This window comes from Trichosurus vulpecula, chromosome 4 (genome assembly GCF_011100635.1).
Source record: "Trichosurus vulpecula isolate mTriVul1 chromosome 4, mTriVul1.pri, whole genome shotgun sequence".
NCBI lineage: Eukaryota > Metazoa > Chordata > Mammalia > Diprotodontia > Phalangeridae > Trichosurus > Trichosurus vulpecula.
In genome coordinates this window covers 286,726,306-286,740,643 of record NC_050576.1, presented here as the reverse complement: position 1 = coordinate 286,740,643, position 14,338 = coordinate 286,726,306, and the positions used below count along the sequence as shown (strand labels likewise).

Here is a 14,338-nt window from a genome sequence, read left to right as displayed (position 1 = left end):
TACTTTATTACTTTTCCTTCTTTCTCAAAAAGTTTTGAAGCTACAGAATTCAGATAGTGCCTTCATTTCATGAAAGAGAGAATTAGTAAGGATGACCATAGAGAAGGGTGGCTGAAAGCTGATATTTACAAAAATTTTAGTATTTTAATTTAATTTTGTATTTTAATATTTACTAAGTGCTTTGAACTCATTGTCTCTTTTGGCATATATTGAAAGGCAAAGCAGTCCAGTGGGAAGAACCCTGACTTTAACATCCTAGGACCTGGGTTCAGATCCTGACTCTTCTATTCACTATGTATGTGACCTTAACAAGTCCCAACTTTTCTGGGCCTCAGTTTTCTTTCATATAAAATAGAGGAGTTGGACTCAAAGGTCTCTCGGGTCCCTCACTGTCCTAAATCAATGATCTAATGAAAAGTTTATTTGTATGTCCATGGTTTTTAACCTGTTTTTAAAAATGTTGTGCTAAAAAGGGTTATTTGGAAAATGAGGAATTTGAAATCATATTTGAAAATATATGAGGACTCTAACAAGCATTTCAGACAGACCTTTTTCAGAACCCCCTCATAAAGGATGGTCACTTGCCATCTATTACTTGGTAAATAGCATCCTCAGGAATGAGGCTGGGTGAGGTCTCTGAACTTTCTCTATGCCTTTCTCCAGGGCCTCCTACCTGGGATCCTTTGTCCCCCATGTCTCCCCCTATTCTGTTTCCTTCATATACTGAACCTCTCTACCTTTAGCTTCTGCTTTCCCGCCTAACTCTTTTATCTCCTCTCCCCAGGTGGTTGTCTAGGAGACCTCCATCAGTTCTTAGATATGGTGCAATGCATTTGGTCCTTTCATGCTGTTCAGACCCAGCCTGAGGGACTCTCTTTAATGCATCAATACTAAAAATGTTTGGAAATGCTAATATTCCTTCTAATGAGCCTAAACATTTTTATTATAGTTATACCTTAATACTGAGTTGCAGGTCATTACCTTCACATATTGAAAGCAATTGAAATTTCTAGGTTTTAATACCTCTGCCATTTGCTTGATGACCCCACAAGGTTGTTGTGTTGTTGTTTTTTTTTTCTTTATGCACAGTATCCTAGAATGTTAAAGCTAAATGGAATCATCAAGTTCATCAAATCCAACCCCCTCATTTTGTAGATGAAACAGACCTAGAGAGATTGTGACTCACCCAAGGTCACCCGGACTCTAGGGATGACGCTTTTTCAGCAACATTAGAATTCCAAGAATTGGGGGGTGGAGCCAAGATGGCGGCTGGTAAGCACGGACTAGAGTGAGCTCCGTACCCGAGTCCCTCCAAAAACCTATAAAAATGGCTCTGAACCAATTCTAGAACGGCAGAACCCACAGAACAGCAGAGGGAAGCAGGGCTCCAGCCCAGGACAGCCCGGATAGTCTCTGGGTGAGCTCTATTCCACACGGAGCTGGGAGCTGGGAGCTGGGAGCTGGGAACGGAGTGGAGCAGAGCCCAGCCTGAGCGGCGTGGACAATCCAGTCCAGAAGCCGGGTGGAGGGGGCCCTAGCGCCCTGAATACGTGAGCAGTTACCAGACCCCTCGACCCACAAACACCAAAGACTGCGGAGAAGGTTAGTGGGAAAAGCTGCAGGAGTGGAAGGAGTTCGCGGTTCGGCTTCCAGCCCCGGGGGCAGCGGAGGTGGGGCAGCTACAGCTGTTGTTACTTCCGGCTCCAGGCCCACCTGGTGGGGGGAATTAAGTGGCGGATCACAGCAGGGGTGCACAGCCTGCCGAAGATCTGAGCCCAGTCTGGACTGGGGGTCCTTGGGGAAGGAGGAGTGCGGCTCTGACAGAGCTGGCACCTCCCCCCCAAACGTAGAACATAGAACTCTGTAATCTACAAGCAGTCATACCCCACTGAAAAACTCAAGGGTCAAGTTAGTTGGTTGGGAATATGGCCAGGACGCGAAAACGCGCCCAGATTCAGTCTCAGACTTTGGATTCTTTCTTTGGTGACAAAGAAGACCAAAACATACAGCCTAAAGAAGACAGCAAAGTCATAGAGCCTACAACCAAAGCCTCCAAGAAAAACATGAACTGGCCCCAGACCATAGAAGAACTCAAAAAGGATTTGGAAAAGCAAGTTAGAGAAGTAGAGGAAAAATTGGGAAGAGAAATAAGAAGGATGCGAGAAAACCATGAAAAACAAGTCAATGACTTGCTAAAGGAGACCCAAAAAAATACTGAAAAATACACTGAAGAAAACAACACCTTACAAAATAGACTAACTCAAATGGCAAAAGAGCTCCAAAAAGCCAATGAGGAGAAGAATTCCTTGAAAGGCAGAATTAGCCAAATGGAAAAGGAGGTCCAAAAGACCACTGAAGAAAATACTACTTTAAAAATTAGATTGGAGCAAGTGGAAGCTAGTGACTTTATGAGAAATCAGGATATTATAAAACAGAACCAGAGGAATGAAAAAATGGAAGACAATGTGAAATATCTCCTTGGAAAAACCACTGACCTGGAAAATAGATCCAGGAGAGATAATTTAAAAATTATTGGACTACCTGAAAGCCGTGATCAAAAAAAGAGCCTAGATACCATCTTTCAGGAAATTATCAAGGAGAACTGCCCTGATATTCTAGAGCCACAGGGCAAAATAGAAATTGAAAGAATCCATCGATCGCCTCCGCAAATAGATCCCAAAAAGAAATCTCCTAGGAATATTGTTGCCAAATTCCAGAGCTCCCAGATCAAGGAGAAAATACTGCAAGCAGCCAGAAAGAAACAATTTGAATATTGTGGAAACCCAATCAGAATAATCCAAGATCTGGCAGCTTCTACATTAAGAGATCGAAGGGCTTGGAATGCGATATTCCGGAGGTCAATGGAGCTAGGATTAAAACCTAGAATCACCTACCCAGCAAAACTAAGTATCATGTTCCAAGGCAAAATATGGACTTTCAACAAAATGGAGGACTTTCAAGCTTTCTCAGTGAAAAGACCAGAAATGAATAGAAAATTTGACTTTCAAACACAAGAATCAAGAGAAGCATGAAAAGATAATCAAGAAACGGAAATTGCAAGGGACTTACTAAAGTTGAACTGTTTTGTTTACATTCCTACATGGAAAGATGATGAGTATGATTCATGAGACCTCAGCATTAGGGTAGTTGAAGGGAATATGCATATATATATATGCATATATATATGTTTATGTATATATATAAGTGAATGTGTATGTATGCATGTATCTATGTGTATATGTATGTATGTGTATGTATGTGTATATATATATATATATGTAAAGGAGAGAAAGCAGACACAGGGTGAGTTGAGGATGAAGGGAAGATAGCTAAAAGAAATAAAATGAAATTAAGGGATGAGAGAGTAACTTACTGAGAGAGGGAGATAGGGAGAGATAGAATGGGGTGGATTATCTCCCATAAAGGTGGCAAGAGGAAGCAGTTCTAGGAGAGGAGGGGAGTGGGCAGGTGAGGGGGGAATGAGTGAACCTTGCTCTCATCAGATTTGGCCTGAGGGGGAATACCATACATACTCAGTTGGGTATCTTACCCCACAGGAAAGAAGAGGGAGGAAGATAAAAAAAAAAAAATAAAAGGCAGGGGGATGATGGAGTGGAGGGCAGATGGGGGTGGAGGTAATCAAAACAAACACTTTGGAAAGGGGACAGGGTCAAGGAAGAAAATTCAATAAAGCGGGATGGGTTGGGAAGGAGCAAAATGTAGTTAGCCTTTCACAACATGAATATTGTGGAAGGGTTATACATAATAATACATGTGTGGTCTAGGTTGAATTGCTCAACCTCTTAGGGAGGGTGGGTGGGAAGGGAAGAGGGAAGGGAATTTGGAACTCAAAGTTTTAAAATCAGATGTTCAAAAACAAAAAAACTTTTTGTATGCAACTAAAAAATAAGATACACAGGCAATGGGGCGTAGAAATTTATCTTGCCCTACAAGAAAGGAAGGGAAAAGGGGATGAGAGGGGAGGGGGGTGATAGAGGGGAGGGCTGACTGGGGAACAGGGCAACCAGAATATACGCCATCTTGGAGTGGGGGGGGACGGCAGAAATGGGGAGAAAATTTGTAATCCAAACTGTTGTGAAAATCAATGCTGAAAACCAAATATGTTAAATAAATAAATTGCATTGAAAAAAAAAAAAAAGAATTCCAAGAATTCCATTATAGTGCATGAAAGTGCCATCACATGATATGTACTTGGGCATAAACTTTGACCCACATTTAAATTGTTATCATTTTGGAACAAGTAACTTTAGACATTTAATTTACTCTCTCCAAACATCAATTCTCTTATCTGAAAAATGGGGATCATACTGCTTGTCTGGACTATTTTAATAGGGTTGTTGAAAAGGATCAGATGAAATGATGCATAGGAAAGCATTCTGAGAAATGCAAAATGCTATACAAATGTAAAGTGCCATCTTTATAATCAATTATCACTATCACCATCTTATATTCTCATCAAGTAGCATGTAGTTAACATTCACATGCAAACACTATACTAATTTCTTAACATTCAAATCAACTCTTTCTCTCCCTCCCTGAAATACTTTAAAGGAAACATTAAAGGAAAAATAATCCATACTTACTAGCATTTCTCAAAGACATTATTAGTGGATATTCTTGTATTTAAAGTAACATAGCAGATTATTCTCTGAGGACCAACAGTCCAAGATATGGATATTTAAAAGCATGGTTTCAGTGTTGTCATGAAAATAAGATATGGAGCATATGTAAGTATGTAATTAAATTTTGAGATAAGCTGTATATATATATAAATGTATGTGTGTATGTATATATGTATGTATGTATGTATGTATGTATGTATGTATGTATGTATACACATGCTAAGCAGAGCAGAAGGAAGAAAGCCATCCAAAATGAAATTATCTGGTTAGTGCAAGGGATTTTTAACCTTGTTTTGTGTCATGGAGCCCTTTGCTCTGGTGGCGCCTCCAGACCCTTTCTCAGAATGTTTTGAAATGAACAAAATATAATACATAGGATTAAAAAGGAAACTAATGATATTGAAGTACAATTATCAAATTTTTCTCTTAAATTCACAGACCCCTCTGGGTAAGAGATGTGCTCCCTAAGGACTTGTATTCATATCTTCTCTTGAAGAAACTGCCTTATAGCAGAACAGTTGAGATGTGGTTGATTGTTCCAGGAAAACATTCAATTATTTAATGCTCCAAAAAATTTGTAAATCTTCATAACTTTCTAAAGTATAAATAAGATAAAGCAAATACACTGAAAACTGCAGCAGTCCCTCAAGAAATTATTTTCACCCTCCATTAGAAGAACTGGCTTGTGCAATGGGCAATCCCTCATTGCCACAGTTTACCAAGCATGTAGCATACTCTAACAGAATCCATTGAAAATGTGTGAGACTGGCTCAGTGAGCTCCTAAACCCTCTGGAAAAAGCATGAAAAAACAAGGTCGGATTTAGACAATGGCAGTGCAACTTCAGCCTGAGGCACTGATGGAACCACTGTTTCACCCTCAGCCAACCAACCACCTTTAGAAATTCTTACATTTTCTCAATCTGCCTATCAATAACCTCCATTGAACACTCAATGATTATAGGACAGATAGACTCTAGAATCATGGCTCTGATTGTCAGAGTACCTTGAGAAGGGCACTAAACATGTTGTCAAGAACATAGTTGTCACTGGTCTCATGACACAGAGTAATCATTACCCAGCCTTTCAAGATATTTTGCGCCTTGGACCTGCGGCAGCTTGCTACATCCCTTCTGTCTTCCCCAAGGGCACATACAATAGGGAAAAAATACAGATTCACAGGCAAAACCACCTAGAAATGCATACCATCTACAGTTTGGCTCTTCTGCTCTCACTCTGCTATCAAAAAATCATCTCCATAGCCACAGTGAAAGGATGAGTTTGGAAACACCAGGCCAGATGGTCTGGTTATACCTGCCTTTGGGTAGGTAGTCTCTGAGTTGGGAAGAAGCTGATACACTCATTAGAGCTGCTGCTTTCTCTCTACTCCCACAGTTCAAAAAGTACCTTCTCTGTCTTGGTTCCTAGTTTCTCATAATCCCTAGATTCAAAAGATTATTTGGAATTTCTGACCAATATCTTGTGTGCCAGAATTTGCCATTTATTCTTTCCTTGATTTCTAGCTTTAGACAACAACTCCTTAGTGTCACAGTAATACCTGCTCATATACTTGAAGATGGGCCAAGTTCTCCATGTTCCTTTTAAGACATAAAAAGATTAAGCATCACATTTATTAGATTCGTGACAAGGCCATTGTTTTGCCAGTGACAACAGTTACAGAATTTAAAAATAAATGATAGTTGGTTCATCATTACTCTTATTGGGATCCACTCCATCTAGTCACATTAGTAAACATAGGTGTCCTTCCAACCCACCCCCTTTTGTCCTTCCCATTTCCATAGTTTTGTGGCCTTTTCAAGTACTTTTCTTTATAGTTGTAGCTGTTTGAATGCATGCCACCTCTCTGCATAGGTTTATGTCTTTCTGTCTCTGTCTTTCTCCCTGGTCTATCAGCTCCTCCATGGTGAGTCAGTACTGTCTGTATCATCTAGCTCCTTTATGACTGTCAGTGCCATGCTTAGTGATTGACAAAGTCAGGAACCAGAGAAATTGCTAAGAGCTTGAGAAAAGCCTTAGACATTTCATCTAAATTTTTAGAAATTGTGTTTGTTGTCATCAATTTCATTTAAAAATGAACTCTTTGGTGTTTTGACATTATCAAAATTGGTGGGGGGCTAGGGGAGGAGAATGTCGCATAAAACTCAATCTGTTGAGAGATTTTCTCCTGAAACTTAATACAAGTTTCTGTGTATTTGAACTGAATGATCCCTTTGTAATTTAAGAAAAAGTATTCAGTGTTTTAGGCACTAGGGATATTTTGGCCACATATGGAAAGGACTTCAGATGTCCAGTATTCCCATTTTACAGATGAGGAAAACTAAGGCCTAGGGAGGTCAGTGACTTTGTTAAGGTCACTGTGATCTTTTCTAAAATTTAGTATATAGATTTTTTAAATGATCCATAGAAGTACAATTTTCCTGAGGTAGAGTGAATAACTTTTTTTCTCTCTTATGCTTTGAAGGGCCACATGATTGCATCCTGTGACACTTGTGGTGTGACAAAAATATGGGACTTTCGGAAACTTCTACCAATGGTATCTATTGATATAGGTCCAAGCCCAGGCAATGAGGTGGCCTTTGATTCATCAGGTACGATCTTTTCTCCTCCTTTGACATAAAGCTAAAATTTAAGGATTTGATTTTGGAGAATTTCATATACCAATTTCAGCCCTCTCTCTCATTGACCCTGTCCAAGGTTCCTTTGAAAGTTCAGATCAGCTTTTGTTGTGTGGTTATATACATATGTATGCATGGATGTGTGTGTGTGTGTCTGTATAATGTATGTATATTTACATATATATATATACACACACATATATAGTTAGAATTAATCACTTTCTTCCATCAGTATTTGTTCATCTTGATTCCTCAGTACAAGAAATATGGCTACAGGTTACATAATATACCTATATATGTGCATACATTATATTTATATGCATATCTCTATAATATTTATGTATGTTATATATAGAGAGAAGTGATGATGATGATGGTGATAGTGATAATGATGATTCAGGATAGGATGATAAATGGAAGGCATGAATATTTACCACTATATTTACCTAGTATGCGTATAGAGAAATTTTCTAAAGGGTACCAAGGCCTTTCGGCCAAAAAATGGTTGAAATGCCAGGATTTAAATGTATGCCATTATTTATCATATTTTTATGGAAATGTAGGTTCATGTACAGAGAATTCATTTTAAATTTTAAATTTTACCTGTTTATGTATTTAGAACAACTTAATTTTTTGCCACCTTGTAGATATAAATGACTTTTATGGATATGTATCTTAACTGCTTACATCATTAGAGCTTTTTCTATCACCAACTTCTGACTGCTTTTTAAAAACAATCATTTTTCTTTTAGATTCTTTTTCGAGGGGGGAAGGCAGGGTAATTGGGGTTAAGTGACTTGCCCAAGGTCACACAGCTAGTAAGAGTGTCAAGTGTCTGAGGCTGGATTTGAACTCAGGTCCTTCTGACTCCGGGGCCGGTGTTCTACTCACTGCACCACCTAGCTTCCCCTTAAAAATTCATTTAATAATGATCGTGTTGTATAACTCCAATTATCTATGGTTTTTTTCCAATGGAATTTCTAGAATTATTAATGATGATGATTACATGGTACTTGATATAATCCACCATGATGTGAATGTAATTGCTCGTGAATGTGGTTATGCTATTGGATCAGCATTACAGTAGTTCAATATTTAGCAATACTTTTTGACAAAGAAAGCATTTAAAACAGATCCTGTGGAATGCAGGGCCTCTATACTACGAGATCTTTCTTCTAAGCTTCATAATGTTCATGGGTAGTCTTACCAGAGGTTTGTAAGTAGATCAGATCAGAGGACAGGAAAGAAAGACCCTTTAAAGAGAAAAAAGATAAAGACAGGATATGGTCAGATAGTGAGACAAAAGGCTACCCATGATCAGAATTAATCACTTTCTTCCATCAGTATTTGTTCATCTTGGTTCTTCAGTGCAAGAAATGTGGTTATAGATACTGACCTGAGACAACTTTCCCTTGATTGCTTGTAGAAACATTCTCATTTCTTTACAAATACCTTGAATATTTAACTTAGAACTTAACTTTTGAATCCAACATGCAAATGATTTATATAGTCATTACTGAATGGTCTTAGAACGTGAGTTACTGATAGCTATGTCCATGTTGGAGATAGCTGTTTTAATTTTCATAAGACAATTAGTTTCTTTAGAAAATTGATGATACACGCTGAATCAAAAGTACGTATATGTGCATGTGTGTTAATATATGTGCACCTGTGTATGTGCATGGAAAGAGGGTACAATGTATGTATAATAACATGTAGATTTAACTGACCTATTGCGTAAATTCCATAATGTTTACAGTCAGTAGCTCCTATTCATCTTTGCCCTTTTATGTAATGTAGATGTATCTGAAAATTGTCTGAATTTTCGTAGCTGCATATTTTTCAGTTCATCTCTTCATTACTTTTATGTGCTATCATGTTATAGAATTTTAACCATGAAGATGTCCAGAACTTTAGGAAAAATGTTTATACATGCATTTCTACTTTATCATCATAGCAGAGAATAATGTAATGTAGATAGTGGGTCAACTGAATCACTCCCCCTTCTCTTGATTCATCTATATTCTCTAACTCATTTACAATAAGCAGAACATGGAAGCCAACAGCCAAACATCCAGAGCTGAAGATGAAGGAAGTTCTAGCACCCACATTAATTTATAATAAAAATCCTGCATTACTCAAATTTACCATTTCATTTCTTTCTCGATGTCTTTGCATAGATTGATCTCCAGATCTAGAATTCACTTTCTCCTTACCTCTCTCATTTAGAATCCCTATTTATTTCTCTTTTTCAAGGATTAGCTTATGTGCCATATTCAGAAGAAGCCTTTCTTCATTCCCTTAGCTGTTACATATCTCTCCCTCTACCTCAAATATCACTGTATATACTTACCTGTGTATGTTGTGTATATCTTGCCAGTAGACCAAAAGCTTTTTGAGGTCAGGGATTATTTTTCATTGTCTTTATATATTTGGGTTCACAACCTGAGAGTTATCCTTAACTCTTCACAGCCCAGTGTCAATATCTCTCTCATTTCTTCCCTCTATTTATACTGCAATGACCCTGCTGGTTCAGGCCCTCTTCACCTTTGATTTGGACTTCTAATTGCTTTCTCTGCATTTGATCTCTCCCCTCTACATTGCCTTCTTAAAGTGGCTTCCAAGTTGCAATTCTGAAAGCACAGATCTAACCATTCTGTTCCTTTGCTCAAGAAGCCCCAATGGCTCCCTTTTGCTTCTGAGATAAATATAAACTTCTGTTTGACATTTAAGGTTCCTCATATTCTTGCTCAAGACAATTTTTTCATATGGATTATATATTAGTCCCTTCTCTATGCTCCAGCCAAACTATCCTATTTTATTTTTCCCCATGCATGACTTTAAACCTCACATTTCTAACCTCCATGCCTTTGTACAAACTACCTCTCATGTCCTCCATGCTCTCCATCATCACCACTTAACACCCTATCTTCCTTTAAAATCCAACTCAAGTACCACCTCCTACAAGAAGCCAATCCTGATTCCCCCAACTTATATTGATTATCCATGATGGTGAATTTACTTTTTATACATATTTTCAGTGGAACAACTTGTTTAGTCTCCTATTAGAATGTCAGCTCCTAAAGGGCAAGGGCTCCCTTATTTCTGTATTTTTATCCTTAGCACCTGACAGAGTGCCTGACTCATAGAAGACACTTTTTGAAATGTTTGTTGATTGATCAATGGATTGGATTGGATTGGATTAGATCAAATTAGATTAGGTTTGTGGGATGAAACCCATGAGTAGAATATGGTGCTGGAAGGCATATCATATTCATGCAAACAGTAGAGATAAAGGAAGGCAAAAAAGAGGGAGTGCTGTCAGTACAGTATGTTAATAAGGTATTTACATGTGAGGGAACGAAAAAACCAGAAAGGGAGAACATGGAGGTGAGCATTTGGGTAAAGATCACTGGAGGTAGAAAGAGAAGTCACATATTTATTGAAATAGATTATAGAACATCTAGAGAGAAAAATGAAAGAGATGAAGATTTTGGAACTCTTGCTATAGCACAACATAAACATCCTAAAATCACTGTGCTCTGCAAAATTTCACAATAACAACCACATGGATTACTGGGTAAGTGGGATTAGGGACATAGCACTCAAGAAATTCATCAGTAAAACATTTTTTTAAAGTAGGAACTTAATGAAAATGGTAGTACAGTTTTGTACATACTAAATAGTTAAGAAATACATAAATATTGCAATAAATAGTGGTGCTATTCATAGCCTCAGCTGCTGCTTAGGCCGTCCAAGATTCCAACAGAGCTGGGCTGGCAAAGTCAGAGGCTAAGGGTTGGAGGTCAGCCTTGCTGGGCCATGACTCTAGCATTCATTCAATTTGGGTTATTGAATAAATACATATGTTTTCATCTCTTTCCCTCAATCATTTGTCTTCAAATTTGGAGATATATATGTATATATGTATGTTTATGTATATATGTATATATATACAGACATGTGTATGTGTGTGTATCCCACATTGAATGAGTCCTTAGGTTTGTGGCCCAGCACACACACTCTACATACATATACACATACATATATACACATACATTTATGCATACACATACATATACACATATATACACATCTACATACATACATACTACACATGTGATAAATTTCTATAATAACATAATATACAATTATATTACATGTATAGCTATGTGATAACATAATACATTATATATAGTATATATCCAAATTAAATGAGTCCTAGAATTGTAGCTCAGCGAGGCTTCCTTTTTACCCTTAGCCCTTGATTTTGCCAATTGAGCCCTACTGGAACCTGGGGCAGCCTGGGTAACAGCCAATGCTTTGGATAACACCACTATTTATTGGAATATTTATGTGTTTCTTAACCATTTGATATGTTTAAAACTATGCTAACATTTTTATTAGGTTCCTATCTTTTTTCCTAAAGTTTTACTGATGAGTGTTGTGTCCCTAATCTCATTTTCCTTGTAAGCCTTGTGGTTGTTATTGTGCAACTTTGCATAATACAGTGATTTTTAGTGAGTACACACAAACTCACACACACACACACATATATACATACATACACACACATACTCAAAGATTCATTCAATTCGGGATATTGAATAAGTACATATATATTCACATATATGATGTATACATACACATATACACACACACACACACACACATATATATATATATTCAATTTGGGATATATGTGTATGTGTACATATACATATGTAGCAGTTTGCTACATTTTCACATAAGCACATAAGCAAATGTAAAATTCTTGTTATTCTCAAATTGTGCCCTAATTTATCAATCACCTTGGAACAAATTTGTATTTTCAAAAAATGTGTGATAGCAGAATTGACTGTATGTCACAAGTCTGCTATAGTAGCATCTTATTGTATTGGGGGAAATTTTCAGTTGTTTAGGTATCTTCTTGAATTATCTCTTTGCTTAATGCAGAGCTATTAACAGAGTCTTTACTTGCCTTAATGATAATTTAATCCTGCAAAATATAGAAGAACCAATTAATGAGGGGAACTATTATTCTGCATCCAATTCTTACCAACCAGGAGAAACTGGTGTTTGAGATGAAAATTATGGGAACGTTATTTGGGGCCCTCCTGGCTTAGGGTGAATGTCAATGGTAACTATTTCTCTTTGGAACAGCAACCCTGAGGGTCTTCCCCTCCCTGCTTGATTTTTTTTTTCTAATTAAAGGGGCCATCCCTTGACTCACTTCTTAAAGAGGCCTATTCACTGAATGGGCATTACCTCACTCTAAGTGAGTACATGAAAAGGCCTGAGCCTGAAAGGGGTTGCCCACTGTATCCTGGGTCATCTCCTGTCATCCTGATGAATATCTGGTCACCGGATCCAGATGTCTCTGGAGGAGAAAGTGAGGCTGGTGACCTTGCACAGAACCTCCCTCACTCAAATCTGAGTCAACCGCAAGTCATGTCATCATCTCTCTGATGTCATGGTCCCCTTCAAAAATGAAGGACAAATACACGATGGAAACCTGATTCGGTAAATGTCCATTCCAGCTTTAAATTTTGATAGAGGAGAGGAAAATGAGCATTGTATGACAAGCACTCTAAATTTTAGAAAAAAACAGATTTTAAGGAGTTAAGATTGTGAGGCCTATAAAATTCTACCTGGAATGCTCTCCTTCCTCACCTCTGCCTCCTGGCTTTCTTTGCTCCCTTGAAGACCCAGGTTAAACTTCCCTGTATTCAGGAATCTTTAACCACCTTCCACACTTTCATTCCCATCAAATATTACCTTCCATTTATGCTGTATAATTCTGGGATGTACGTAGTTATTTGCCTGTTGACTCCTCCATTAGACTGTGAGCTCCTTGAAGGCAGGGATCTTGACTTTCTTTGTATCCACAGCCCTTAACAATGACTGGCACAGAGTAGGCGCTTAATAGATTCATATTGACTGACTCTGAGGCCTCCTCCAACTCTGATCTGCTATTCTGCAGCAATTCTAGCTCATTCCCAATGTTAATTACATTGGAAACAGCTGACTTTCTGAGGCAATAAACATCCTTTTCCCTAGACCGCTCTCTCTGTAGCATCTGACGTATCTACCCCCTCCTTACAGATCCCTTTCCCCTTGGTTTCTGTGATATTATACTCTCCTGTTTCCTCTTACTTCCCTAACCATTCTATCTCCTCTCTAATTTCTTTCTGTCCCCTAAATGTAGTAATCCTAGGGTGGCTCTTATCCAAGCCAAGTGTAAGTGATCAATCAGAGGGTTGAAATATGGGTCACATCTCACTGCTACCCATAACAGCCAATTGTTAGACATGTCTCCTACACCTCTCTTTTTCCTCCAACAATTCCAACTCCACCCCATCTCGCCACTGTGAATAGTTACAAACTTCACTATTCCACACTGGGAGTTAGCTCTCAGAGCAGTAAAAACCTAACTATGACTACTCACAGCAGGTTCCTGGGAAAATTCTTCCCCTCCCCCCACCAAACATATCTGTGCTCCCCCTTCCCCAAAACTATTTTGTGGCTTTGGGAATGGCCCTCAGAGATCAATCTATGCCTCCATGGCAGTCCTAGTAAATAGGAGCATTTTCTCCAAACTCATTTTCATTTTTAACGTGACAGAGTGAGTTATATAGGATAAGCAAGCATGAATGAATTGAAATGTGCAGCACTCAACTTATTACATTATCTTTTCCCCCAAGTCATTTCTTTTCTTTTCTTTTTTTTTCTTTTTCTTTTTTGCTTTTTGGCAGGGCAATCGGGGTTAAGTGACTTGCCCAAGGTCACACAACTAGTACATGTGTCAAGTGTCTGAGGCCGGATTTGAACTCAGGTCCTCCTGACTCCAGGGCCGGTGCTCTACTCACTGAGCCACCTCGCTGCCCCTCCCCCAAGCCATTTCTATTCCAGACTCTCCTGTTTGAGGACACCATCATCCTTTCAACCCCTCAGGTTCTCATGTTAGGCACCACCTCACTGACTTTACTTTCCTTCACCCCACATATTCAGTCAGTTGCCAATCCTGTCACTTCCATTTCCACATCTCTTTTATCCATTTC

General features: G+C 38.4%; 1 protein-coding gene across 2 annotated transcripts in view; it reads left to right on the top strand.

Annotated features, from left to right (window-relative positions):
- The window catches only part of SPAG16 (sperm associated antigen 16), a 1,249,495-nt gene that overhangs the window by 910,676 nt on the left and 324,481 nt on the right, over nucleotides 1–14,338 (top strand). For both annotated transcript variants that reach the window (XM_036756892.1, XM_036756890.1), the window contains exon 15: nucleotides 7,124–7,250. In XM_036756892.1, coding sequence (XP_036612787.1) covers nucleotides 7,124–7,250 — 127 coding nt within the window. The remainder of the gene's footprint in view (nucleotides 1–7,123; nucleotides 7,251–14,338) is intronic.